The 27,948-nt window shown below is 54.3% G+C and overlaps 3 protein-coding genes across 7 annotated transcripts in view; 2 read left to right on the forward strand and 1 right to left on the reverse strand.

The window, feature by feature from the left end:
• Positions 1–314: 314 nt before the first annotated feature.
• On the forward strand, positions 315–19,147 carry EPHA1 (EPH receptor A1). Of its 4 annotated transcripts, none has more exons than XM_021665300.2 (18): positions 315–447; positions 1,475–1,542; positions 7,079–7,360; positions 8,627–9,029; positions 9,267–9,422; positions 9,735–10,079; positions 10,560–10,687; positions 11,054–11,204; positions 11,465–11,561; positions 11,764–11,822; positions 12,618–12,743; positions 13,622–13,807; positions 13,945–14,006; positions 14,113–14,319; positions 14,460–14,609; positions 14,935–15,128; positions 17,651–17,806; positions 17,893–19,147. In XM_021665300.2, exons 1-18 carry the CDS (start codon positions 366–368, stop codon positions 17,969–17,971), a joined length of 2,931 nt encoding a protein of 976 aa, XP_021520975.2. In that variant the 5' UTR covers positions 315–365; the 3' UTR covers positions 17,972–19,147. The 4 variants fall into 4 exon arrangements, with proteins under 4 accessions (XP_021520975.2, XP_012302958.2, XP_012302959.2 ...); XM_012447535.2 differs by lacking the exon at positions 315–447 and adding an exon at positions 4,523–4,645 and having other exon boundaries at positions 1,473–1,542; XM_012447536.3 differs by lacking the exons at positions 315–447; positions 1,475–1,542 and adding exons at positions 3,454–3,614; positions 4,523–4,645.
• ZYX (zyxin) lies at positions 18,318–27,522 on the reverse strand. Of its 2 annotated transcripts, XM_012447539.3 has the most exons (9): positions 27,305–27,522; positions 26,640–26,839; positions 26,398–26,490; positions 25,749–26,282; positions 21,014–21,134; positions 20,699–20,868; positions 20,432–20,610; positions 19,418–19,538; positions 18,318–18,823 (listed from the first exon to the last, which is right to left on the reverse strand). In XM_012447539.3, exons 1-9 carry the CDS (start codon positions 27,510–27,512, stop codon positions 18,719–18,721), a joined length of 1,731 nt encoding a protein of 576 aa, XP_012302962.1. In that variant the 5' UTR covers positions 27,513–27,522; the 3' UTR covers positions 18,318–18,718. The 2 variants fall into 2 exon arrangements, with proteins under 2 accessions (XP_012302962.1, XP_012302963.1); XM_012447540.3 differs by lacking the exon at positions 26,398–26,490.
• FAM131B (family with sequence similarity 131 member B) overlaps positions 26,782–27,948 on the forward strand; it is a 31,699-nt gene continuing 30,532 nt past the window's right edge. Inside the window, exon 1 of the mRNA XM_012447542.3 lies at positions 26,782–27,165. The gene's annotated coding sequence lies outside the window, so the exon portion shown is untranslated. The remainder of the gene's footprint in view (positions 27,166–27,948) is intronic.

Below are 27,948 nucleotides of genomic sequence, written 5' to 3' on the forward strand. Positions count from 1 at the left end.
TACACACATGGCAGTGTGATTTGCTGCCGTCCTCCCCATCACCTATATCTGGCATTTCTCCCCATGCTATCTCTCCCCAGCTCCCCACCCTTAATTGACGAATTAAGGGTTCGTCGATTCTTAATCCCACCTACTAGGCGGCGCCCGCAGCCTCATTCGGGTTAAGACGTCTCGGGTTTTGGAATTTGATTACCTGTCTAGCAAGTTTCTTTCCTGCCCTGCTATCCCTTTAAGAAGGTGAACCAGGTGAGGCCGGGACTCCGCCCCCGGCGCTGGCCCCGCCCCCCGCCCCCGCCCGGCTCGCCCAGTCCCTCGCGACCTGGCCCTGCTGTCCGGGCCACTGTCCCAGGTCCCGGCCCGGCGCCATGGAGCGGCGCTGGCCCCTGGGGCTCGGGCTGGTGCTGCTGTTCTGCGCCCCGCTGCCCCCGGGGGCGCGCGCCAAGGAAGGTATTGACCCCCGCCCTCGCGCCCCTGCCCCTTCCCGGGGCCCGGCCGGCACCCCCCTGCCGGAGCCGGCATTCCTCGGGGGGCCCCGTTCCCCGCGCCCCTCGCCAGCTCCCTCGCTGTGCCCGGCCGCCCGGCTATCGACTGGCCAGGCCCATCTTTGGTCTTTAACCCCAAGCGGCTGCTCTCCCGGGTCAGTCACCCCCACTCCCGCGGGCCAGCAGTTTGGCCTGGGAGTGGGGAGGGAGTTCCTGACTCTTGCCAGGAAGCAGCACCTGCCCCCGCACCCCTGCTGCATTCCCAGGCAGTCCCAGTTTCAGGTGCCCACCCCAGAGACCTGAGCCCTTGGAAGTTGAAGGTGGGAAGTCGCCTCCTACCAACCTAGGCCAGGGACAGAGAGACCTGCCTCCTGGAGAAGGGTTAGGACTGACGCCACAGGGGCTTCCAGTTGTCGGAGTGGAACCTTCCACGTGAAAGCTGGAACACCCTCTCTGGCCCAACTCCCCCCCCACCCCCACCCCCGCCCCCACTTCCCAGGCAGGCAGCTGTGCCTCTTATCCCTACTTCACGGCTCTGATCACTGGCCAGATCAGGCCAAAGCAGGCTTCCGACAGTGGAGATGAGCTTCCCTACCCATGAACCCCCTTCCGAGGTCCTGGGTCCACCCTGCCCACGTCTTCCTGACCTCCACCCGTTCCAATTCTGCAGCTGATGGGTGCCCCAGACTGCAGCAGCCTGGGTGACTGAGCGCCTTGTGGGGCTGCTCTTCCTGCATTGACTTAGGTCAAAGACCCAACACTCCAACCCTTGCCCCATTCTGCCTTCTTTTCTTCACACGCAGAAAGAGTGAAATCCCTGGAGCTCTTCACTCCTCATTCCTGAGCCCTTTTTCTCCCCTAAGCCTCAGGAAGTCACAGCTTTCAGGAACAGGATGTTGCAGCCTGGTGCTGGAGCCCCAGAATGGGGAATGTGGGCTGCAGGGGCCCCTCCTCCCCAAGAGGTGATAGGCTTCTTTTCTCCCCACTTTCAGTTACTCTGATGGACACAAGCAAGGCACAGGGAGAGCTGGGCTGGCTGCTGGATCCCCCAGAAGATGGGGTAAGTGTCAGGGGAGGGAAGGATCTTGGAAGAGTAGAGGCTGAAGGCCAGTGGGGAATGGGGTGGAGAGGTGGGTGGAGGAACAGAGAAAAAAGCAGGAAAAACTGGAAGTGTCTCCTCAGGGAGGGGGAGAGGAGGCTGAGTCAGAGCCTCCTGAATGGGACATGGGGTAGGGGGGGTCAGACTTCACCCCAAGAAGAACACTTGAATGGCCTGGCTCCTCCAGTGAATACTTGGGAGTACTGTGAATACCAACTGATGCTTCTGAGTGGGAGATGAGCTCACATCCCCGGGGGAAAGAATGTGCCATCCTGAGGATGGTTGAAGGCTGAGGCCAGTGCTTGGCTGGGGGAGGGACAGAAAAGTCAGAAAAGCATCCTCAATCTGAGACCCATTCATCCCAGTGAAGTTGTGCTGATAGGCTTCAGGGGGTGGGGAAACCCCATGAAGGTGCATTCTAAATTCTGTATATGTATGTGGGCATTTTTTTCCTAGAGAGGCCAGCCAAAGCTTTCATCAAATTCTTCAAAGGGTCTTTGACTCCTCCAAAGTTAAAAGCTGCTCCCCTAGAGGTTTCTGAGCCCTTAGCTCGTCCTCCGCACCTCCTCGGGCAGACTCCAGGCACACCATGCATTCCAGCTGTTTGAAAGTGTCAGAGCTTGTTCCAATTCCCTTCCTTCCTTGGATGTTCCTAAGACCCGGTGAACAGGTTGTGGGGTGAGTCCCAGAGAGCATATTCAGACTTAAATACAGAGAGCACCTCTGATGATGTAAGAAAAACCAAACTCAGTTTCTTCCTACTGCACTCTTAACACAAATCACTTCTGTGACCCGTGGTCACCAAAATGTGTATGGGGATTCCTTCCACCTGCAATCAGTTCTCTGGCAGATTCTTCAGTGGACCCTAGCTGAATATCCTCTAATCTTATTGAGTTATTACACTGATCACTGGCCAGATCAGGCCAAAGCAGGCTTCTGACAGTGGAGGTGAGCCTCCCTACCCATGAAACCCCTTCTGAGGTCCACAGTCCACCCTGCCCACTCCTGGCTCACAGAGGCAGGCTCCTCCTGCCCTCCACCGATGCCAATTCTGCAGCTGATGGGTGTCCCAGGCCACAGGAGATAGCCTCAGGTTGAGGGCTCAGCCCCACAAGATTGCCCCACTCTAGACACCAATCACAAGTAACAGGTTGTCACCTATACTTCTGTTCCGTCAGCAGTAAACAGGTTTACCTGACCCCCTCCTCAGGTTCAATTAATTTGCTAGGATGGCTCACAGCACTCAGGGAAACATTTTCTTACATTTACTGGTTTATTAAAAAGGATATTACAGAGGATACCATGAACAGCAGATGCAATAGCTGCATGGGGCAAGGTGTATGTGAAGGAGGCGAGCCACCCTGCAGGAGCCAAATCATGCTCTGTGGTCCAGAAGCCCTAAACCCTGTCCTTCTGGGCTTTTATGGAGGCTTCAATACATAGGCATGATTGATTAGATCATTGGCCATTGGTTCGCAGCTTAACCTTCAGCCCCTCTACCTTCCCTGGAAGTTGGGGGTGGGGCTGAAAGTCCCAACTCTCCAATCACAACGTTGCCTTCTGCCAACCAGCCCTTCCCCAGCCCAGTCTAGTTCCCTTCCCCATCAGTCAGCTCATTAGCATATAAAAAGACATTTGTCACTTTGGGGATTTTGAGGCTTTAGGAGTTGTTTGCCAGGAAATGAGGACAAAGACCAGATACATATTTTACAATTCACAGCACCCTTTCTGCCAGCAGCACAGCTGGCCACAGAACCTCAGGGGGCTGTCTAAGTCGCTGGAGCATCTACAACTCTGGTTCTGGAACTCCTTCTCTCAGGGTTTCCTTCCTTACCCAAGTACTTGAGACTTCAATCCAGCCTCTGTTTCTGGTGTCAGGGTTACTTGCTTTCTTTCCCTCTGGGTCCTACAGTCCTGGCTCTGTTCTCTGTTCTCCCACAGAGTGGCCTGTAATTAGAGCTAACAGACTAAACCATAGTGGATCCTCCAGGAGGGGCCATTTTGAAGATCTTGTATTAGACCAGCCGTAATAGGTAACTTATTTAATAAACCAGCTAATCACCCACAATGATAGCTGCAGGTCCATCTGCTGGTTCCCATGGGCCTTCCTTGGGCCCTTGACATGTCCACCCAAATAACTCTTCCCTAATTGGACTGAATGGCAGTAAGGCCTCTTTCTCAGCTCAGGCAAAACAGTCCTGCATGCTAGAAGGGCAAGGAGACAGCCAGCAGTCACATACTCCCACTATCTACCTTGTCCCCCTCCTTCTCCCCATCTTTTCAAAACACACACACACACACACACACACACACACACACACGCGCCCGCACACACACACAGGCATTCAGTTCCAGAATGCACCCAAGTGGCAGCCAGCAGCGCCTGAGTGATAAGCAAAAGGATCCTGACTGCTGATCCTGGACAGCTGGTTCTCCCCCATCTGTCCCTGCTGGAACTAGGAGCAGCAAGTCACAGCTGGGAACATCTGCTGCTCCTGGCTCCAGCTGCAGCGGCAGCGATCTGGCTAATGAGCTGCACATTAACCACCCACCACCCTGTCCACCTGACCCCCCGCCATGCCTTCCACTTGGGCGTCCCCAGCACAGCCTGCCTTAGGAGCAGACTCTTGGTGCCTTTTTCATTCCAGCTTCCTTGCCTTTTAGACACCCCTTGCCCAATCTTTGAACTCCCTAACATAATGCAGAAATATGTGCCTCATAGCAACTTCTATTTCTGCCCCACCTCACCCCAAATTTTTTATTAATTTTTTTTTTTTTTGCCTTTTCCCAGAGCTGAGGGTAGAAATGAGGGCCCCTCCATTATCATGGAATGGTAAAAACCTAGGGAAATTGAACTTTCTAAGACCCTCAATCTATTCTGCATTAAACTATGGGGTTGCAACAAAAATATCAATAGAGCTTTTTAAAATTTCTCTGACAGGAAATACTTAAGAATGGTTGAGAAGAGTTTTTGAAGAAGAATAAAATGGGAGACTTGTCTGGCGAGCAGATATCAGAACCATCAGCTGTAACTAAAACATATGGCTTGCACAAGCTCACTCAGGTTAATGGAACAGAATAGAAAGTCCAAAAACAAACCCACGTATGTGAGATTTTAGTATGTGATAGCATTGGAATTGCAAATCAATATGGAAAGTAACAACTAATGAATAAACTAACAATTAAACATTTGTATTTTTCTAATAAAAAGATAAAGATGTGTCTCTCCATTATACGCAAAATTCTAAGGAAATTAAAATCTAAACCTAAAAACCAATCTACACAAATTTTAGGAGAAAATATAGATCATTATAATCTTGAGACAGGAAAACTTCCCAAGACAAATACACAACCCAGAAATCATGAAGGGAAAGACTATAGATGTTATTATGTAAGAAATTTACAATGCATGTCCACTATCGAAGACATCATTAGCAAAGCTAAGAGGCATGGCAGACAGGGAGAAAATATTTGAAACATACATTTGAAGCAAATGATTCATGTCTATAATATGTCAAAAACTCATCCAAATGAATAATCAAAAGATAATTGAATATCAGGCAAAGGTTATAGGCAGATAATTGCATAAACATACAAATAGCCAATGAACAAAAGAGGAATATACAACCTCCTCCTCTAAGAAATGTAAATTAAAACGGTAAGAAGCTGTGTTTTGACCTTAGGATTGGCAAAAAGCAAAAAGGTTATTAATATTCTATGTCGATGAGGTTTTGAGAAAATGACCCCTCTTGCGTTGCTGGTGGAAGTGTAAATTGATAAACCTTTTTTGGAAGACAATTTGACAGTTATAAAACTTGTAGTATGTCTACCCTTTGATGTAACAGTTCCATGGAAATCTTACATTAATCTGTACATGATTTCTTAAAAAAAAATAGAAGCTGTCTAAATGTCCAAAATAGGTGAATAACTAAATAAATTATGCCTTTCTCTACAATGGAGTATTATTTATGGATTGCTAAAAAAATAAAAGTAAGATAGCTCTATATACACTTGTGGCTATCTATCTTTCAAAAACTTATTATTTGTGAAAACAGAAAGTAGGTTACAAAATAACCCTTGTATGATCCCACATTAAAAGCAAAACTCAGAAACATTCAGACATTTCTCTGGAGGCACTGAAAATGGTCTGGAAAGTTTTGCTACAAATTGTTGCATGGCTGCCTCTGAGAATGAGAGTGGAAGGGTGAGGGTGAGGGAATGAAACTTTATTCTGTGTAAGTCTTTACTCTTTGACTTTTCACAAGAAGCACACAGAGATATAATAATTAAGAGCATGAATTCTGGAGCCTGGGGTGCCTGGCTCATGTCCCAACTCTGCCTCTCATAGCTGAGTACCTTGGCAAGTCACTCAACCTCCCTGTGCCTTAGTTTCCTCGTGGAAAGTGCTTAAAACTGTGACTGGTCCATGGTAAGCACTATGTTAGTGCCTGGCATTAATATTAAGAAATTTAAGAGTTCTTTTCATATAAAAGAATTTAACAGCTGGGCCAACATGGCAAAACCCTGTCTCTACTGAGAATACAAAAAATTAGCAGAGCGTGGTGGTGCATGCTTGTAATCCTATCTATTCAGGAGGCTGAGGTGGGAGAATCACTTGAACCCAGGAGGCAGAGGTTACAGTGAGCCGAGATTGTGCCACTGCACTCCAGCCTGTGCCACAGAGCAAGACCTTTGCCACCAAAAAAAAAAAAAAAGTTAAGGAGTGCAGACCAGACAATATCAGGAAGTCCAGCCAAATCTGTCAATTGTTGATTTTGATAATGGCTATATCTGAAATATTGGAGAGGGTGAGAATCCCCTATACTGTTCTGTGCTTTTTCTTACCCTCCAAAAGCTAAGGGGTTTTAATAATTGAAAATAAATCTTGGATTGGTTGTGGTGACTCACACACTTTGGGAGGCCAAGCAGGAGGATGGCCTGAGGCCAGGTGTTTGAGATCACAGCAAGATCTCATAGCAAGACCTCATCTCTACCACAAAAAAAAAAAAACTGGGATATATATATATCCCAGTGTGTTGGCACGCACCTATAGTCCCAGCTACTTGGGAGACTAAGCCCAGGAGTTTGAGGCTGTAGTGAGCTTTGATTACACCACTGCACTGCAGATAGAACAACACCCTGTCTCTGAAAAACAAAATATTCATAAATATCTCTTGAACAAACGGGAGGGTTTTGTGAATGAGCTTTGCCATGGGGGTACCTGACAGCTCTACTGATAAAATAGCTGGACTAGGTTAACTGAAGGGACCAGTTTCGACTGGGATGTTAAGGGACATTTATCTTGCCCATCCTATATCCAGATAAATCCCCAACCCTAAACAGTCTACTGTCCTGGAGCTGAGGGGTGGGGAGAAGCAGGACAAGTAGCATGAACCTGAGGGGCTCTGACACCCCCTGCTTCTCCATCAGCTCTAAAAACCAAGGGTTTGGGGAGCAGGCGATGATTTGGTCCCTGACTCTGATTCCTTTCTTGCAGTGGAGTGAGGGGCAGCAGATGCTGAATGGGACACCCCTGTACATGTATCAGGACTGCCCAGTGCAAGGACGAGGAGACATTGACCACTGGCTTCGCTCCAATTGGATCTACCGCGGGGAGGAGGCTTCCCGTGTCCATGTGGAGCTTCAGTTCACCGTGCGGGACTGCAAGAGTTTCCCTGGGGGAGCTGGGCCTCTGGGCTGCAAGGAGACCTTCAACCTTCTGTACATGGAGAGTGACCATGATGTGGGCATTCAGCTCCGACGGCCCTTGTTCCATAAGGTGCTGTGTCCCTCCATGCCATCTCAGTCCTGGTGCAGATCCCTGCCTGGCTCCTTACTGGGTGCCAGAGAAGGTGGCAGAGACAGGAAGAGGGTGCAGAGGTAGAATCATGAAAAGAATTTGGCACTTGAGGGCTGGGCATGGTGGCTCATGCCTGTAATTCCAGTGCTTTGGGAAGCTAAGTTGGGAAGATCCCTTGAGGCCAGGAGCTTGAGACCAGCCTGGGCAACATAGCAAAACTTCATCTCTGCAAAAAATTAAAAATCACCTGGGCATGGTGGCCCATACCTGCAGTCCCAGCTACTCAGGAGGCTGAGGCAGGAGGATCTCTTGAGCCCAGGAGTTTGAGGCTGCAGTGATCTGTGATCATGCCGCTGCACTCCAGCCTGGGCAACAGAGCAAAACCCTGTCTCTAAAGAAAAAAAAAAAAAAAAAAAAGAATGTGGCATTGGAAATCAGAAGGACTAGATTTGATTACCTTTTCTGCTGTGGCCTGACTTTGGGAGTGTCATTTAACCTCTCCAGCTTTTGTTTCGTAATCATAAAATAGTGATAATAATAGGGCCAGCTGTATCTATTTTAGAGGCTTTTATAAGCATCCACTAAGATCGCAGGATGACACAGGGGAGGAGGGAAGTGTAGCACAGAAGTATTTAGACTTTTCCTATCAATACCCGCGATGTTCATATGTAACACACTCCCTTAGTATCGCTGGAGTCGCATAGCAAGACAGTTCCTTGCAGGCTAGCACTCTAATGCATCCCTTTCTTTCCTACTCAAGAAAACATACTGGGATGTGGAAAAGTCAGGAGCATTTTATGATAGAATGTGCTCTTGTTTCTTTCCAAAGAGAAAATGTTGTAAAGTTTGTTCTAGTAATAAATTGATAATGACCTGCTCTATAATTGATCATGTTATTGGCACTGGGTTTGGGAACGCCTCTGAATAGTAGAAATTTTATGGACTGTAGAGTTGCATTGCCTAGCCCCATGACCTGGTAGCTGTGTGGTCTTGTATAAGGTCTTTAACTTCTATTAGCCTTGGTTTCCTCATCTATTAAGTAGAGACAATACTCCATCCTACCTTATAAGAGGATTGCTTAAGCTAAATAGCAAAATGCACATAAAATGCTTAGCCTGGCACCTCACATATACAAGGCTCATTGTTCGTGGTTGTGTAAAGTATTAAGCAAATGATTGTTTCTGTTATGTGGGAAAGAAGCAGGACTTTGCCATCGCTCCCCTTTCCTTCCCACCCTCTACCCAGGTAACAACGGTGGCTGCAGACCAGAGCTTCACCATTCGAGACCTCGCATCTGGCTCCGTGAAGCTGAATGTGGAGCGCTGCTCCCTGGGCCGCCTGACCCGCCGTGGCCTCTACCTTGCTTTCCACAACCCGGGTGCCTGTGTGGCCCTGGTGTCTGTCCGGGTCTTCTACCAGCGCTGTCCCGAGACCCTAAATGGCTTGGCCCAGTTCCCTGACACTCTGCCTGGCCCTGCTGGTTTGGTGGAAGTGGCAGGGACCTGCCTGCCCCATGCGCGGGCCAGCCCCAGGCCCTCAGGCACACCCCGCATGCACTGCAGCCCTGATGGCGAGTGGCTGGTGCCTGTGGGACGGTGCCACTGTGAGCCTGGCTATGAGGAAAGTGGCAGTGGCGAGGGATGCGTTGGTAAGAATGGAGGTGGTGAGAACCTGAGGAACCACTCGGGAAGATTGCAGGAGTACCCCGGCAGGGAAGGAGGCCAGTGCTCCATCTCAGTGGGTTTTTAACCCTAGTGTCCCAGAGCAGCGGACACACACATGCAGAGATGTTTCTAGTAGAAGGGATTGGGGTAGGAAGGGGTGGTGGTGGTTCTGCCTGTAAAAACATGTACAGAACCACTACTCTGCTGCATTGTCTCTCCAGCCTGCCCTAGTGGCTCCTACCGGATGGACATGGACACACCCCATTGTCTCACGTGCCCCCAGCACAGCACAGCTGAATCTGAGGGCGCTACCATCTGTACCTGTGACAGCGGCCATTACAGAGCTTCTGGGGAGGGCCCCCAGGTGGCATGCACACGTGAGTCCAGGGTGTGGGGCGTGGTCATCTGGAGGGAGGGGCTGGATCTTTCCTGAGACTTTGTCAGGGTTGGATTTTTCCAGAGCTTGTCAGATATTGGAGACAGTCCAGGGTGTCAGGCACTTCTAGTCGCTGCCCTGGTCCCCTGCTCTCCCCAGAAGAATGCAGAGATATAGTCAAACCCAGCAGAAATCAAATCTCCCCAGGAGGACTTCAGAGGACATCAAGGACTGGGTGATGGAAGAGGCCAGGGATCAGCAGCCTGGGTGACAGCAAGGTCGGCTCCTACTGATGGCTCCTCTTCTCCCACAGGTCCTCCCTCGGTCCCCCAAAACCTGAGCTTCTCTGCATCAGGGACTCAGCTCTCCCTGCATTGGGAACCCCCAGCAGATATGGGGGGACGCCAGGATGTCAGATACAATGTGAGGTGTTTCCAGTGTCAGGACACAGCACAGGACGAGGGGCCCTGCCAGCCCTGTGGGGGAGGCGTGCACTTCTCTCCGGGGGCCCGGGGGCTCACCACACCTGCGGTGCGTGTCAATGGCCTTGAACCTTACGCCAACTACACCTTTAACGTTGAAGCCCAGAATGGAGTGTCAGGGCTGGGCAGCTCTGGCCATGCCAGCACCTCACTCAGCATCAGCATGGGGCATGCAGGTGAGAGGCTGGAAGGGGCTGGGACAGGGATCTGGCGGAGACAGAAGGGCTTAAGACCACAGGGACAAATGGATGGGCAGGAAGCAATTGAAGAGTTTCAAAGGAAGCCGGGTGAGATGGCTCACACCTGTAATCCCAGCACTTTGGGAGGCTGAGGTGGGCGGATCACAAGGTCAGCAAATCAAGACCATCCTAGCTAACGTGATGAAACCCCATCTCTACTAAAAATACAAAAAATTAGCCAGGCATGGTGGCACGGGCCTGTAGTCCCAGCTACTTGGAAGGCTGAGGCAGGAGAATCGCTTGAATCCGGGAGGCGGAGGTTGCTATGAGCCAAGATCGAGCCATTGCACTCCAGCCTGGGCAACAGAGTGAGATTCTATCTCAAAAAAAAAAAAAAAAAAAAAGGGAAAGAAGGAAAAGTTACAAAGGTTATTTCCTTTTCCTTCTATATCCAACCTTATTCCTCCGGATCCGCAGAGTCACTGTCAGGCTTGTCTCTGAGACTGGTGAAGAAAGAACCGAGACAGCTGGAGCTGACCTGGGCAGGGTCCCGGCCCCGAAGCCCTGGCGGGAACCTGAGCTACGAGTTGCACGTGCTGAACCAGGTCAGGGTGCTACTGAGAGATGGTCTCCAGTGTCTGTGCCGGGGCACGTGCCAACATTCCTAGCCTGGGGTGTGGGGTGGGAGGAATCCACCCGAAGTCCACTGTGTGGCTTTCTCAGGACAAAAGTCTTTGAAGAACCCCGTCCTAATTATTCTCATGTGCCCTGATCATCTAACCATCTCATGTGCTCCAATCCCTTCTACTGGAAACATCTCTGCATGTGTGTGTCTGCTGCTCTGGGACACTCTGGTTAAAAGCCCACTGAGCCAGAGCTCATGTGCCCCTCCCCACCTACTCTCATGCTGTCCATCACATCCACCCAGGTCTGGCTCAGCACTGCCCACTTAATGCAAGTCCAACCCACAGGATGAAGAACGGCACCAGATGGTTCTAGAACCCAGGGTCTTGCTGACAGAACTGCAGCCCGACACCACGTACATCGTCAGAGTCCGAATGCTGACCCCACTGGGTCCTGGCCCTTTCTCCCCTGATCATGAGTTTCGGACCAGCCCACCAGGTGGCGTATCTTGTGTTCTGCCCCAACACACACACCTGTTGCCCCACTGAGGCAACTCGGCTCCATTTCCATGTAGCGACCTTTCATCTTCCTCTACACACATGTACACACACTCCCTTCTCCCGGGGGGTTGGGGACAGACACCGACCCAACACTCCCTGAGAGACCCGACCCTAGGTGTACCCAGGGCTCTGCCCTTTAACCCCCTCCCTCCTATGGACCGTGAGCCCCCACACTTCCTCACCCCTTTGTGCCTACAGTGTCCAGGGGCCTGACAGGAGGAGAGATCGTGGCCGTCATCTTCGGGCTGCTGCTTGGTGCAGCCTTGCTGCTTGGGATTCTCGTCTTCCGGTCCAGGTGCCAGCTCTTGCCCCCTCCCCAACCACCAGCCCTGGGTCAGAAGCCCCTGACTGCAACCCCAATTACCCCCCCATCCCCTACTTCCAAAGCTCACACCCATTCTGCACGACTTCCCATTTCTGGGGAAGATTCAGCCAGAGCCCTTCAGACCCCTGAGGTGGTCCTGGGGCCCTAAGGAGCTTGTCCCCAACCCCCACAGGAGAGCCCAGCGGCGGCAGCAGCAGAGGCAGCGCGACCGCGTCACTGATGTGGATCGAGGTGAGCCGTGTGCACCTGCATGTGTTGCTACATGTGTGTGCACACCTGTGTGTGTGTGCCTGTGCCTGTGTGTGTGTGTGCGCGTTGGGAGGTGCCACTGAGAAGGGATCAAGGGACCCACATTTGCTAGGCCACCTCTGGGGGTGCATGTGGGGTTTGTTGTCCCCAGGGCTCTTGTGTTTTGCTACCTAATTAATTCTGGTTAATTAACTTTGTACTGACAGCCCCCCAGTGGCTCTGATGCGATTATCTGTTAGTGTCCATTAGCTGCTGCTGCTGCTGTCTTGTCACCCTGGGCAGCCCATTCTGGGGGCCAGGCCCAGGCTGGAGGACGACTCACATCCTCCAAAGCTTGTGAGCTTCCTGCTTGTCACCTCATTAGGTGCCCCACAGAAGGGAGAGTGAGTGGTCCATCCAGGCAGCCGGGGTAGGAGCCAGGCGCGGCTCTGTCTGGGAATGTGAACGAGGTGCGACCAACCGGAGCAGTATGGGGACTGGACACTGAGAAGATTGGGCAACTCAAGCAGCTAATATGCTCCTTGAGTTGGCCAGGGTGTGGATTCTGGCCACCACCCTGGACCTTGTGGATTGAGGACAGGGGAGCTTTGAGTGCAGACAGGGAGAAGAGAGGCTTCGTTGCTAAGGATAGACTTTCTCCCACCTCAGCCATAACAGGAGTCTCCTTGGGTAACGGAGGTGTGGAGAAGTGTGAGGTCTGCTGCTGGCCCCTCCTCCTCACCCTCACACTCTTGAGCCCTGATGTCCGTACTCCCTGACCCCCTGTTCTCCCCATAGAGGACAAGGTGTGGCTGAAGCCCTATGTGGACCTCCAGGCATACGAGGACCCTGCACAGGGAGCCTTGGACTTTACCCGGGAGCTCGATCCAGCCTGGCTGATGGTGGATACTGTCATAGGTGAAGGTAATCCTGCCGTGCGTCGCAGCAGGTCCCCTCTGTGGGGCAGCACAGAGCCGCCCTCAGGACCCTTCCTTCCAGCGCCTCCCTGGGGAGCCCAGCTGGCTTCCCTGGCCCAAGAGTTTCCAGATGCATTCACTCTCTGCTCTGCTCTGTATCCTCTTTGAACTATTGTGTTCTTGTTTAAAACTCCTCATCAGGTGCCCTGGAGCAACCCCTGCCTCCTACACACTTATTTCTATAGTTAGGGAGTTTCTGATAAAGGGCATTAAACACATCATCTTCAGCCATGGAGGTGTTGCTGTGCTGAGGGTCCGGATGTTCTCCGATGATGCCCAAATGTAGGAGTCATTCACTCCCTAGCCTGGCACTCCACCCCATCAGAGGTCCTGTGTTCTTGGGCTGCCCTGATCCCTTGGGTCACCAGAGGAAATGGATCTCAGCAGAGAACAAAGCTTGGCGTTGTCCTTGCCAATTGTGCAGCCAAGCCAGGCAAGCTGGGATCAGAGGAGCTCACAGAAGAGAGGTGGCCATAGCTAGCGTCCCTGCCACTTGGATACTAGCCTCGGACTGGCTTGCCCTTCATGAGCATGGCCCAGTCCCGCTGCACAGGGCTCATTCACCCTGCAGTTACCGAGCACCTGTGGTGAGCCAAGAACTGTCCAAGCACTGGGAGACAGTGGGGACTAGGTCATGGCATTGCACTCCAGCTCCAGACTCTGACCTTCCCCAGGAAGGACAGCCCACACCCTGTCCCAGGAAGGGCACTCCACACTTCTGATTCTCCAGAAAAGAAAAGGTCTGGAGGACTGGAGGGGTTGCTGCCTGCCCCCTGGGGGAGCCTGGCAGTGCATCAGGCCACAGCCTCTTTTCTTTCTACCCAGGAGAGTTTGGGGAAGTGTATCGAGGGACCCTGAGGCTCCCCAGCCAGGACTGCAAGACTGTGGCCATTAAGACCTTAAAAGACACATCCCCAGATGGCCAGTGGTGGAACTTCCTTCGAGAGGCGACCATCATGGGCCAGTTTAGCCACCCTCACATTCTGCATCTGGAAGGCGTCGTCACAAAGAGTATGAGGAGCGGTCTCCCTCAGCTGGGGATGGGAAATGCAGGAAGGAGCGGTGAAACCACTGAAAGTAGAGGGAGGATGTGCGGCCAAGGGCAGGAAGCCTGGTTCTGAATGTGATACGTGTGCTCTGTGTCTCAGGAAAGCCCATCATGATCATCACAGAATTTATGGAGAATGGAGCCCTGGATGCCTTCCTGAGGGTGAGGAGGGCAGAGGACCAGCTGGGGAGGGGAATGCACCATGGCACCCTGGGCACTGAGAGGAGACCCTCCCCATCCCCTGACTCACCCACCCACCCTGCTGCAGGAGCGGGAGGACCAGCTGGCCCCTGGGCAGCTAGTGGCCATGCTTCAGGGCATAGCATCTGGCATGAACTACCTCAGTAATCGCAAGTATGTCCACCGGGACCTGGCTGCCAGGAACATCTTGGTGAATCAAAACCTGTGCTGCAAGGTGTCTGACTTTGGCCTGACTCGCCTCCTGAATGACTTTGATGGCACGTATGAAACCCAGGTGAGAGCCCGGTACAAACCGAACGCACATTCCCACTGCACCATAATGTGCTAGTCATACAGTCACATGTATATAAGCACAAAGACTCATGCTCAGATGGACGCCGTAATTTTCCATCCCTGACCCACGTGCCTTCTTAGGGAGGAAAGATCCCTATCCGTTGGACAGCCCCTGAAGCCATTGCCCATCGAATCTTCACCACGGCCAGCGACGTGTGGAGCTTCGGGATTGTGATGTGGGAGGTGCTGAGTTTTGGGGACAAGCCTTATGGGGAGATGAACAATCAGGAGGTGAGCCCCAGAATAGTCTTCCTCATCTCATCTCCAACTCACACCTGTCTCCTCCCAAGGTCCTCCCATGGCCTTTTCCTGCAAACATCTTTATTTATTCATGACCCAAGGTTTTTCTGTACTCCTGGCTCTTCTGATCCTTCACCTCATGCCCTGCTCTCTTTACTCCACCCACCCCGATCCTCTCACTGTGATCTTCCCCCCTTGGTCCTCCCACCTCCTCCCATCCTGCCTACGAGCAATAATCTTGTGTGAACGTCAGTTTCACGTTGGCCTCCAGGTTAGCTTGCTACTCTCTAGAGCATCCTCCTGTCCCGCCCTGTAGGTCATGAAGAGCATTGAGGAGGGGTACCGGTTGCCCCCTCCCGTGGACTGCCCTGCCCCTCTCTATGAGCTCATGAAGAACTGCTGGGCATATGACAGTGCCCGCCGGCCACACTTCCACAAGCTTCAGGCACATCTGGAGCAACTGCTTGCCAACCCCCACTCCCTGCGGACCATTGCCAACTTTGACCCCAGGTAACCATGCGGGGGAAGGACTAGGGAAACCGGAGGCAGCTCAGGGAGAGTGGAAATGGGCATTCAGCCATATCCTCCAAGTGCTGGGCCTGGGGAGCTCTGGACCAAGTCCAGTGTATGAGGCAAGTCCAAGTGTATGCGCCCTTGGGGAGAGCCCAAGAGGTCAGCTTTAGATTACTCATATTTGCAGAAAATCAGTTACAGCTGGGCCTCAGTTCCCTCACTTCACCTGGGCTGGGGAGGGGGAAGGTCCCCATCTTTTCCCTTGTCAGGTTGCCCCACCTAGGACACTCATGGAGCCATCCTTGCCAATCCCACTGTGTTGTGTTGTGGTCCAGTTTTGGGATACATCCCCTTCCATAGAACTATTTCTGCATGTGGAGGAAAGGGTCATCCATTCATGATGTTTGGAGGGCCTATTGGTGTGAGCTGTTTGCTGGACATTGGAGATACAGCTGCACTTTTTTTTTTTTGAGACAGAGTCTCACTCTGTTGCCCAGGCTGGTGTGCAGTGGCACGATCTGGGCTCACTGCAACCTCTGCCTCCCGGGTTCAAGCGATTCTCCTGCCTCAACCTCCTGAGTAGCTGGGACTACAGTCATGCGCCACTGCTACACCCGGCTAATTTTTGTATTTTTAGTAGAGACGGGGTTTCACCATGTTGGTCAGGCTGGTCTCAAACTCCTGACCTCATGATCTGCCCGCCTCAGTCTCCCAAAGTGCTGGGATTACAGGCGTGACCACCGCACTTGGCCAATACAGCTGCACTTATGACCTGGGACCTGCTCCAGGGAGCTTGGGCAGCCAGGCTGGGGTGGGGTAGGCAGGAGCAGCCTTGCAAGATTTGGGAAGGCTTCTGGGTCACATGGCTAGTCTGGGACGAGCTGAGGGCTGGCAGTTGCAGATAGTGTAGGATGACTGCAGGATTGTGTTTGGGAATAGCCATGAGGCTGGAGAGACAACCAGAGTCAACACAAAGAGGACCAGGCCTATTGAGAAGCTTGGACTTTACCCTGAGTGCAGAGAACCAATTCTTTTTTTATATTTTATTTATTTATCTATTTATTTTGAGACAGAGTTTCACTCTGTCACCCAGGCTGAAGGCCAATGCCATGATCTCAGCTAACTGCAGCCTCCCCTTCTTGGGTTCAAGTGATTCTCCTGCCTCAGCCTCCCGAGTAGCTGAGATTACAGTTGCCCACCACAATGCCCAGCTGATTTTTGTATATTTAGTAGAGACCAGGTTTCACCATGTTGACCAAGTTGGTCTTGAACTCCTGACCTCAGGTGATCCACCCACCTTGGCCTCCCAGAGTGCTGAGATTACAGGTGTGAACCACTACACCTGGCAGAACCAATTCTTAAAAACTGTCCACAGGAGAGGACGTGGTCAGAGTTGCATTTTACCAAAAGTACGGCCTGAATGTAGAGAATGAACTGATGGGCAGGGGGTGGGGGGCTCAGGTTGGGGAAGCAGGCAAGGCTGTATTTAAGTGCTTTGCTGGGTAGCCAGCCTGGCCAACTGGCCTCTGCATCCAACCACCATACATAACCTTGTTTCTGTTAGAAAACATGGTCTAAGTTCCAACTTTTGAAACTATCTTTTGGAGCGCAACTCCCTCGTACACTGGAGACTGCATGTGCTAATCTTTCTGGAATGCTGGATATTTTTCCCCCAGCAGATTTACTTTGCTAATGGTTTTTGGCTCTGGAGAGCTTTAGTACAGGAACACTCATTGTATTGCGGGTGTCAGAGTGCAAGAATAACAGCCGACGTTTGAAGGTGGTGAGGAAGGACTGCTCCCAGAACTCAAGAGGCCACTATGGAAAAAGGCAGGACCACACCCAGGTGCCAGGGCCTCTGTTCCCCTACCTTCAGCTTCCTCTCAGACAGGAGACTTCCATGTCTTTTTTTTTGAGACAGTCTCTGTTCCCCAGGCTGGAGTGCAGTGGCACAATCTCGGCTCACTGCAACCTCCACCTCCTGGGTTCAAGCAATTCTCCTGCCTCAGCTTCCCGAATAGCTGGGATTACAGGCGCCTGCCACCACGCCCAGCTAATTTTTGTATTTTTAGTAGAGATGGGGTTTCACCGTGCCCCAGGCTGGTCTCGAACTCCTGACCTCAGGCTATCCGCCCGCCTCAGCCTCCCAAAGTGCTGGGATTACAGGCATGAGCCATCAGGCCCTGCTGACTTCCATGTCTTAACCAGCCCCTAGTCGGGTGCCCAGAACAGCCATTCCAGCAGGAGACAGGCTGGTGGTCCACTTCTGTTGGGGCCTCCCAGGGCAGTCCCTTCCCTAGGTCTGTCGACATAGCAGGACTGCCAGCCAGCTGCTGTTGTGAGCACACCAGAAAACAGGCCAGGAAGTGGGCTCACAGATAATGGTGGGGTGAATCCAGTCTAGATGATCTCCGTGCCCAGACACCAAACTTCAGTGCTGGCTGCTGATGCTCAGAGGCTGAGGTCAACCAGATCAGCCCCGGTACCCCCGCGAGGCTGACGCAGCCCATATCCCACAGGGTGACTCTTCGCCTGCCCAGCCTGAGCGGCTCAGATGGGATCCCGTATCGAAGCGTCTCTGAGTGGCTTGAGTCCATACGCATGAAACGCTACATCCTGCACTTCCACTCGGCTGGGCTGGACACCATGGAGTGTGTGCTAGAGCTGACCGCTGAGTAAGGAGCTGGGGCTGTCTGGGCTGGGAGGACTGTGGGGGTGGAGCCTCCAGAGACTCACGGCCTCCTCCGTTCCTTGCCCACAGGGATCTGACGCAGATGGGAATCACACTGCCCGGGCACCAGAAGCGAATTCTTTGCAGTATTCAGGGATTCAAGGACTGAGCCCTCCTCTCACCCCACCCCCAATCAGGGAGCAAGGAACAAGGAGCAAGGATGGGGCCAAGGTCATTCATGGTCACTCCCTGCGTCCCTTTCCACAGCCTACCAGACATAGGCTATTGGTGCTGTTCCCGCCCACTTTAGGAACCCTGCTCTGCACCCCAGAAACCTCTTTGTTTTAAAAGGGAGGTGGGGGTAGAAGTAACAAGGTGATCATGGCAGGGAGTTGGGGGTTAATATCTATACATACATACACATATATATTTTTGTACATAAACAGGAACTGATTTTCTGCCTCCATCCCACCCATGAGGGCGGTAGGCACTACAAAAGAGCCAACTACTGAGAATTCTGGAAAACAAGGTTTTTTTATTTGTAGCTATAGCTACAACCTGGCAGCACAGGGGAGGGTGGGGACGTCCTGGAGGGAGTACAAAGGCTGCTCGGGGGCCGGCCGAGGGCGTGGGTGCAGCAGTGAAAGCAGCAGCACTAAACCTGGTGCCCCTCAGGTGGGTTCCTGGAGGACGGTGGGCAGTCCCTGCGGGATGGGCGAGGACTACACCCCAGGGTGGGGAACTCTGCACCCCTAGGCCACCTCGGGCCCAGGGTCAGGGCACCTGGGATGCTAGCGTGGGGCTGGGAATGGGAGGGGCTAGACATCAAAACAGTGACTGAGGAGGGGGCAGGTGGTCTCAGTGTGGGCGGTCCACAGTGGGCATGGGCTGCAGTCTGCAGAGGGCCATTCCTCACTCAGGTCTGGGCTCGACCAGTGTGGCACTTCCGACAGAGCACGTGACCATCCAGGGGGAAGCAGCCATTGTCATCTGCCTCAATCGACAGGGGCTTCCCGCAGTCCTGGGAAGAAGGAAGGGTGAGGGGCACTGGACCAAAGGCCCCTGCCCTGCTCCACGCCACCCCACCCCCGTGCAGCTCCATCTTAGATTAGAAAGATGCTTCATGGCTCAGAGCTGGTGTCATCAAACTTTCCAGCCACACCCAAGTCCTCATCCCTATCCCACTTCCAGTCACCCACTAGGCCCTTCCTGCAAGAGGGCAGGCAGTGGGTAGAGCTGCTTCCAAGGCGCATGCTCCCCTGCCCACCACCACCCTAATAAAATAGAGGTTTGGGGGCCTCTCCCATCCTGCTTCACCTCCATTAGAAGATCTCTCAGGTCCTGACTGTAAAACACCATGTCCTTCCCTCCTATTGGCTGGTCCCCTTTCTTGGCTTCTCTATGACTCAAAGTGACCTCAGAAGCCCCCCAGCCCCCTTTCCTGCAGTGGCAAGGAAGCATTTGGGCAGGGCAGATAGTGTGCTACCATGAGCCACCCTCAAACTCACAGCCCTGTTTGCTAAATGCTGGTGATTTCCACCACCCAGTTAGTAAGTAGCATCTCCCACCACCTCCTGGTCAGAGCCAGCCCAAGGAGCCCAGAGGGGTGGCTGACCTCACATTTGTAACACTTCATGTGGAAGTTCTTGTCCAAGGCGACCACTCGCACGGTCTCATCTCGGCCAGGCTCAGGCATGATGGGCTCCGAGCAGACGGAGCATCTCGGGGCGTACTGCCTGGGAGGGGCAGAAATGGCCAGCAGTTAGCCCAGGGGGGCCAGGGCTTTCAAACCCTGTGTGCACAAGCAGAAGCCAGGTTGTGCAGCAAAGAAGGGGACTTCTCTGCCCTGCGTCTCTAGGTGGAGGAAGCTCACCGGAAGGGCCTAAGACTAAGCCACCATATCTGGCCCTCATCAAAGGGAATTTCTTGCCTCACCAGTAACTCTTCCAAAGCAAGGGAGAGTCACTCTCCCACACACCAGCCACTGTCCACCCTTACCGTCCCATTCACACTGCAACTCCTGCAGAAAGCCAGCCCTGAAGCACCCCTCCCATCCCATCCTGGTTCCCTGACCCTAGCCTTCCACCAATCCTCCCACCCCCACGCACCACTGCCTCTGCCCTGTCTGCCTGGCAGTGTGGAGGGATGTGAGTCATGGCCACTGCCGGAATCCTGAAAGTGTTTCCCCCAAACACCCCTCAGAGGTGGGGGTCAGACTGTGCACAGTTCCCACAGCTGCACTGAGGTTCTGCAGATCAGCCTGACAAAGTAGCCACCTTCTAAACACTGTTTCTGTGGAGAACCCAGTATTCCAAATAGCTGATCTCCAAAAGAACTTTTAGAACCCAGCCTGTGTGTGAAATGAAGTCACTCCAGCCCACTTCACTAAATGCTGACATACATCCAAAATAAGCCTCAGTGCACCAAGGGCGAGGGAGGGACTAGCCATTCCATGCCCGGGCCTAAAGCCCCTGGACAGCTACATCCAGATGACTTGGTCCCTGCTGTCTACAGATAGGACATGGGACCAGAAAGCAAGACCAGGGGTTTGGGCTGTCCTGAGGCTGGGGTAGCAAGCAGCCTGACTACCAGACCAGACGTGGCCGGAGCCCAGAAGGCAGGTCCTCACTTGTGGTAGTCGGGGACACAGTGGGGCCGGTTGGCCTGGTCCACGATGAAGGAGGTGCCCTCCAGGGGGCGGGCACAGACCACACAGGTGAAGCACTGCGGATGGTAGGCTTTGCCCGTGGCCCTCAGCATGCGGTCGGTGATGGGCTGCCCGCAGGTGTTGCACTTCTCCAGGGTGTCCTGAGGAGGCAGCACGAGGAGGTTGGCTAGGAACCAGCACCCCACAGCTGGCTTCCAGGGCCCAACTACCCAGCACAGCCCAACTCACAGTGTAGCAGCCCTCGCAGTACGGCGCCCCCTCCAGGCTGTAGAACTGCTGGCCCTGGAGCTGCTGGGCACACTGGTGGCAGGTGAAGCAGGCGATGTGGAACAACTGCCCCAGGGCACGGACGGCCGGCTGAGCCCGGGCCAGGGGCTGATGGCATCGGCCGCAGAGTTCTGGGAAGGCCAGAGAAGATGGCAATAAATAGGAAGTATGAAGGGCTGCGAGGGATCAGCCAGCTCAGATTGGGAGTGGAGCCACCACCTTGGCCCCCACCGGGATGTGGGGCAGGGTGGGGGTGACCTGGTGGGGTGGGCTCACCATTGGCAGCCACCGTCTGCCTCTGAGGATGCTCCATGTCCTGCATTAGCTGCTGAGTCAGCTGCTCCAGCTCCTCCACCTCCTTCAGAGTTAGGGGCCCTGGGGCCCCCGGGGAGCGCACCTGCAATCCCAACACTTTCTTCACACTCTTGAGGGTCGCTGCCTCCCAGAACTCCCCAGGCCAGCCTACCCGGCTTCTTCTGAGGAGGTCTTAGCTCCCAGCTTGTGTCCCAGATGCTCAGGCTAGACCCTGAAAGCTTCTCCTTTGTCCCCACACCCCCACCATCCCCAGCACCACACAAATAACAGGGGAAGGGGATCTAAGCCTGGATCTCGTCCAGCAAGACATTTCCACCCGCTTTGCCCAAACCCCCTGAGCAGTCACAGACAGGTCAGAATAACTGAGCGGACGGAGGCCACGCACACAGCAGCTCGGGTCACTGAAGCACCAGACACTCCAGGGCCACGCATCACTCCACAGAGCATGCTCAGACATCGCCCCCATGGAACAGGGGCACGCAATGGTGTGCACACACGCGCACACACACCTACCCGGCCTGCCTGCTGCTGAGCAGCCCCTGTCAGCGTGAGGATACAACACAGGCAGGAATTGTAGGTTAAACCCCCAGAGCTGTCTGCAGGAGCCCAGCCCCACCCCCACACAGAGACCCCATCCCTCAAGTGAGGGGCTTCTGGACTAGCTCACTCAGGTCCTTCCCCAGCAGCCTCAGAGAAGGTCCAAAGGCCGCCCCCTACACCAGCCCAACCTCCCATTTGGGGATCCCGGGGACCGGGGTGGGGGATGGATGTTAAGGACAGCGCTGCCAGTAACCCTGAGAACTCCGGGAGGGGCTGTCTGCCCTGCACCAGCCCCGCCAGGAGACGCTCCCACAGGAGCACATGCACTGGGTGGGTCTTTTCTATGTCTGGAAAAGCCTACCAGGACCGTGGCCCCATCCCTGAGTGTGCTACCTGCAGATGCCTTCATTCCCATAACACCTGGAACCTCCACAGCCCCCCTGCTACCTCCTCCCATAGCCCCTCTCCCCTCAGCCCTGGCTGCCCGGCTCATCCTTCAGAAGCAAAGAATCCTCATCTGCATCACCTCCCATGGGCATCCCCGTTCATCAGGACACTCTATCCAGCACTGTCCCCTCTGCCAGCCTGCACCAATGTCAAACTTCCCTCCATCTCAGTCACCTTCCATCGTGGGACACCCTTGACCTCACATTTACCTCCAAGTCCCTTGCCAGCCATTATCTGCCTCCCCTCTTCCCCATTCACACCTACTATGTGAACCCAGAAAAGTTTTAGTTCCCCCACCCCCAACCCACCCCTGGGCTTTGTCCTCCATGCCCCAGCCTGGCCCCTTGACCATCTACTCCTGCAAGGCTCACTGTCGCTCCAGGCACCTGCAGCCACCCGCAGCTATCTGGCCCAGCCTCCAACCCCAAGTCACACTACCACCCGCTTCCTGTTTCTGCTTCCAAGCTGCAGAAATCAGTGGAGAGATGGCTGAACACTGCAGAGTGAGCTCACAACACTGCAGAGCCCTTGAGCCCTCCAGCCCTGCCTTCCCCACCACAGCTGTTCCAGACCTCTCCGTCTCCTGAGCCCCCACCTGCTTCACCCCCTCAATTGCACCGTGACCTCAACTCGCACATGGCTGAGAACGTGGAAGCCAGCCAGCTTAAGCTCCCTCATCATCCTTCCCCTCCACACTGCAGCCACCCTGTCCTTGCTGTCTGGGATGCCTCTAGGGGGAGGGGACATCACCAAGATCTCCTCCAGGGCCCGAAGCAACCTGCCCCTCCTCTCCCACAACACTCACCCTCCGTCAGCTGCTTCCCCGGGTTACATAAGTACCTGAGCCCTTCTCCCCCAACTTGAGAAAACCACAAACACACCAGACTCACACTCACATCCTCACACATGCATACCCCCACACACCACTCACATGCACACACACATAACCACATCACACACATACACTCAAATACCACACCCCTCATACATTCACATTCACACATATATACCACACACACGCATCACTCACATGCACACTCACAGTCAGATATACCACACCAGGCCAGGTGCGGTGGCTCACGCCTGTAATTCCAGCACTTTGGGAGGCCGAGGCGAGCAGATCATTTGAGGTCAGGAGTTTGAGACCAGCCTAGCCAACATGGTGAAACCCTGTCTGTACTAAAAAAGCAAAAATTAGCCGGGCATAGTGGCAAGTACCTGTAATCTCAGCTACTCAGGAGGCTGAGGCAGGAGAATTGCTGGAGCCCAGGAGGTGGAGGATCACACCACTGCACTCCAGCCTGGGCGACAGCCTGCACTCTGTCCCACCAAAAAAAAAAAAAAAAAAAAAACCACACCCTCACACACACCACTCACATATATATATGTATACACACACCACTTGTGTGTATATGTGTGAAAGTGTGCACCACATTCGCTTGTGCACATTTCACACATATACACACAACCACACACCATATACATCACAGACACCTCTCACACACACACCTTCACACTCACACATCACATACTCACATACACATACTTTCACACATATAATCACACCACACACATCACACCACTCATACATTCATGCTCACACATCCACACATACACTCACCTACACATACGCTATACCCACACCCACAAACACACACCACACACGCGCCACTCATCTATTCTCTCTCACACACACACACACACACACACCACACACGACTGACACAGTCCTCCCCTTCCTCCTTTTCCCTGCCAATCTTTAAGACCAGGCTCCACCAACAGCCGCACTTCTCCCCACCCACTCATCCTCCGCTCCTCACACTGTGTTCCCACCACAGGGCACAAACAGGCCATCCCAAGACTGTTGCCAATTTCCCAACGGTCTAATCTCTAGCCTTGAGTCCTCACTCCCTGCAACGCCCCCGCTCAAGAGCTCAGCTCTCTTCTCCAAGTGCGCCCTGACTCTTCTACCTGCACCTCCCAGTCCCTGCTCCCAGCACTCCCTGGGAAGCTCCTCAGCTCTGACCCTGACCCTTCGGTGTCACAGTGTCACTGCGCCCCACCACCACGCCAGATGTCCCTGGCTCTCTCTTGAAACCTGGCCCTGCATTTCTAACTGAATGACGGCCCCAGCTGAAAGTCCTCTTGGGACCTGTTGCTCAACCATATGACAGCTGGACCCCACCTCTTCCCGTCAAACCATTTCCCCTTCTGGACTTCTCTATTTTGTCAGCAATGCTATCATCCACCCGTACCCTCAATCTCCAGATCACCCTGAAGATTTTCTTTTTCCTCTTCTCCACAGCCTTGTCTTCCAGTTGCTCATCGCTTGCTAAGACTCCGAGGCTCTGCCTTCCCAACAGCTCTGGCACACGGTGCTCACATGCGGGGCTGATTTTTCCTTGCAACTAATGTTACTATTGCCCGAGAGTGAACACACACACAGCACTGACCTCCTTCGAACACACCTCTCTGCTGGTGAAACTTTCCAGAAAACTTCCAAAGACACTGCTTTCACCAGCCCTCCTGACCCACCCCACACCTACTCAAAAATCATGAGACTCTCCAGCGCTCAGGAGCTCCTTGGTGAGCCACTTCACCTCCTACTCCCTCCAGCCCCATTTGCCTCTCCAAGTAGAATTCTATCATTTTCCCACGGGAACCTTCCACTTTCTGTTCTCCAAACATCCCTTTCCTCTCTGGATTCCTAAGTCCTGCCCATCCTTCCAAGCCTTTCCTAACTTGCCAGGCCCCGAGTTGACTCCTGGGTCTGAGTGTCGGGAGTCCCTGCAAAGCTCACTGGCCCCTGGTATTTTTTCCTGTGCTGTGTCTGCGGGTATGTAGACATCCACACTATCAGTATGGATGCTTGGACTGGATGCCCATCAGAGTCATCTTAGTCACCAGAAATTGGATGATCTTACCTCCTGAACTAGAAGGCAAGAACCATTGTGTAATTACAGCTTTTCTATTTTGCGTATTTATGTGCTAGATACAGAACCCAACACTCTCTAGGTATTAGCTCACCTAATCTTCACAACCACTGTATGGAGTAGATAATGTTAAAGATGGAGAAACTGAGGCTCAGGGTTCACCTAACTTGCCCAGTCTAACAACTTGGAAGAAGCTGAGCCAGGAATTCCACCCTAGGTCCATCTGATACCTGAAGGCTGAGCTTCTTGCAGAGATCTCTTCCCTCTTGTGTCCCAGTCTCCTGGGCATGGAGCACAGTGCCTGGCACTTGGTGGATGCTGGCTCAGCCCATGTTTACTGGGGCTGACTTATCTCCAAGCCCTCGGGCAGAAAGAGTGCTCAGAGGAGCAGGGAGATTAACACAAGAACCAAGAATGGGAAAAACCAAGGTGGGACTGGTGATCTCATCCCTCCCTTTAACATTCTGGGACAAAGTCACAAGGAAAGGTCCACCAGATCCTCCTCCTCCTAATTCAGAGCCTGTGCTCTCTGCGCCCTCCCAGTCAGGTCCCACCCAGCCCCACACCCAGCCAGGCCTCTTCTCCAGAAGAGCATTTTCTTACCATTGTTTCACCAGGCTAACCCCTATCCCACCATCCCTATGTATAAGAATTTCTATCCCACCACCCCTATGTCCACTCTGACTCTCCAGTCACCTTCGTGCTGATGCTCTGGCTCCTGACTCAGTCCCACCCCAGTGCCCGGCTCCCAGCCTTGTCCTACCAGCATCCCTCACCTGGTTTTGGTTCTGAGCTGGTGGGGGCACAGGGTGCTGCTTCTCCTGCACTCGGGGCTTCTCCCTCTGCTGAGCATAGGTGAAGCTGGGAGGTTGAGGGGTGCCTGTGCCAGCAGAAATAGCTTCGGGGTGCCCCAATTTTTGATTCGGCTGTGACCCAGGTCCACCTGGGGCTCCAGGACTAAACTTGGAAGCCACAGGAGTAAACTTAGGAGTCACTGGAGAAAACTTAGGGGCTGGTGCCGGAGATGGGGCTGGGGGACCTCGGGGCTGGGTGTTAGCCAAAGACACAGGCTGAGGCTGGGGCTGGGGCTGGACGTGGAGTTGGACCTGAGGCTTAGCCTGGGGCTGGGGCTGGGGCTGGGGTTGAACAGGGAACTGTGTCTGGCTCGCAGTGGGAGCCTGGGGCAGAGGCTGGGAGCTGGAAGGGGCTTTCCAAGGAGGCAAGGGTGCTGTGCCCCCGGCTGCAGGCTTAGTACTGGACTTGGAAATGAATGGAGTAGCCACTGGTGGGGGCACATATCCAGATGACACCTACAAGGGGAGGGAGAGGGAAGAGAGATGCAGTCAGGAGAACACCAGTCTCCATAGCTCTATCCCCAGTCTCTCTGGCCCTGGACCCTGCTTTTCCTACTCTCTGTTCCCTTACCCGGGCTTTGAAAGGATCATTTTTGGTCATGTCATCCAGCAGTGAGGACAGAGAGTCGATCTCCAGGTCAATACTGCTCACCTTCTCCCTGGGCTAGAGGGTCAGAGGTCAGAGCACCTATTCTATGCCTCCATCCCCACTCCCCCAACAGGGCAGAGGTGCAGAGGAGGTAAGAAGAAAGGACCTTCTTCTCCTCTCCTTGGGGGTGTCCTGGTGCAGCCGCCCTTCCCAGGTCTCCATACCTGTGGTGGGAGCGGTATGGGGGCTTCTGGCCCTCCTTCCTCCTCCAGAGGAGGCGGCGGGGAAGGGAAGATCTCCTCCTCCAGAGGCGCAGGGGGAAACGATTCCTCGATCGGGGGAGGGGGCGGCGGGAAGGCACCTCCCAGAGCACCCTCCGCATCGTCGCCATCCCCAGCGAGGGGAGGTGGAGGTAGGGGAAAGTCTGGGGTAGGAAGAGGAGAGACGTCGGCCGCGGTCCGTCTACCCTCACCCAAGCTCCCCTCGGTTTACCGCTCTAACCCCTGACCCAAGAACTCTCGGGGGTCCCGGAGCGTGTAGGAAAGCAAAGGAGGGGCGCAGGGCGTCCTGAGAGCACCGGGTCAGGAAAGGCCAGGGGCACGGCCGAGGAGTGGTGCAGCTCCCGTTACACTTCGGAAAACAGACCCGGAGGGGAAGATTCGTGGCCCACATTCCCGCCTCCCACCCCCAGGCGGGAGGATTGGAACGGTCCCAGGAGCCCTGGCTCCCAGCCACGAGCTCCACGATGAGGTAAGAACATCTGCTCGGGACAGGGTGGCTGCGCCCAGCCCCCTCGGCAACAATCTTTCCAGACATCCCCAAATTCCCGAAACCACTGCCCCCCACCCCGGCACCGGCCGAGGTCCCGTCCCCAAGCCCCTCTGCATACCTTCCGGGGGCGGCGGGGGGATCTCGCCGACCCGGCCCATCTGTGCGCGCTGGGCCCCGGGCGCCGGGGGAGGCTCGCTGTCCCCAGGCCGGAAGGGATTCACTTTGGGCTTTGGGGCCACCACAGGGCCGAACTTCTTCTGCGGGGCGTAAAAAGCCGGAGCCGAGACCGAAACCGAGATCGCGGGAGACGGGCGGGGGGCCGCCATGGCCGGGCTGCTGGGGTGGGTCGCCGGGTTACGCAGCGCCGAGCCCGGCTCAGGAGTCCCCGGCAGTCCCAGCTGCTCTGGGCGACCCCCACGCGCCCCCTCCCGGCGCCCCCCACCCCGCTCCCCGTGGGGCCGCCCAGCCGCTCCCCGCGCCTCACCGCGGGCTGGAGCTTGCGCGCCGCGTCTCGGGTGGCCGCCTTGGCGCCGGGTCCGCGGACTCTGCGTCCCGGTCCGGAGCAGCCTCCAGCCGGGCGGGGAAGGACCCACGGAAGGAGGAGGGAGGGAGGAGGGAGGGGGCGGGGAGAGAGCGGCGCCCAGACCATACAAGGAGCGGCCCGGAGAGGGGGCGGGGAGAGCGGGGAAGGGCGGACCAGGCAGGAAGCACCCCCAGGAAGGGGCCTGGATCCTGCCCCAGGCCCAAGGCTCCGCCGAAGTC

The sequence above is a fragment of the Aotus nancymaae genome, unplaced genomic scaffold (genome assembly GCF_030222135.1).
Source record: "Aotus nancymaae isolate 86718 unplaced genomic scaffold, 86718_ANA_hifiasm-v0.15.2.pri h1tg000002l, whole genome shotgun sequence".
Lineage (NCBI taxonomy): Eukaryota > Metazoa > Chordata > Mammalia > Primates > Aotidae > Aotus > Aotus nancymaae.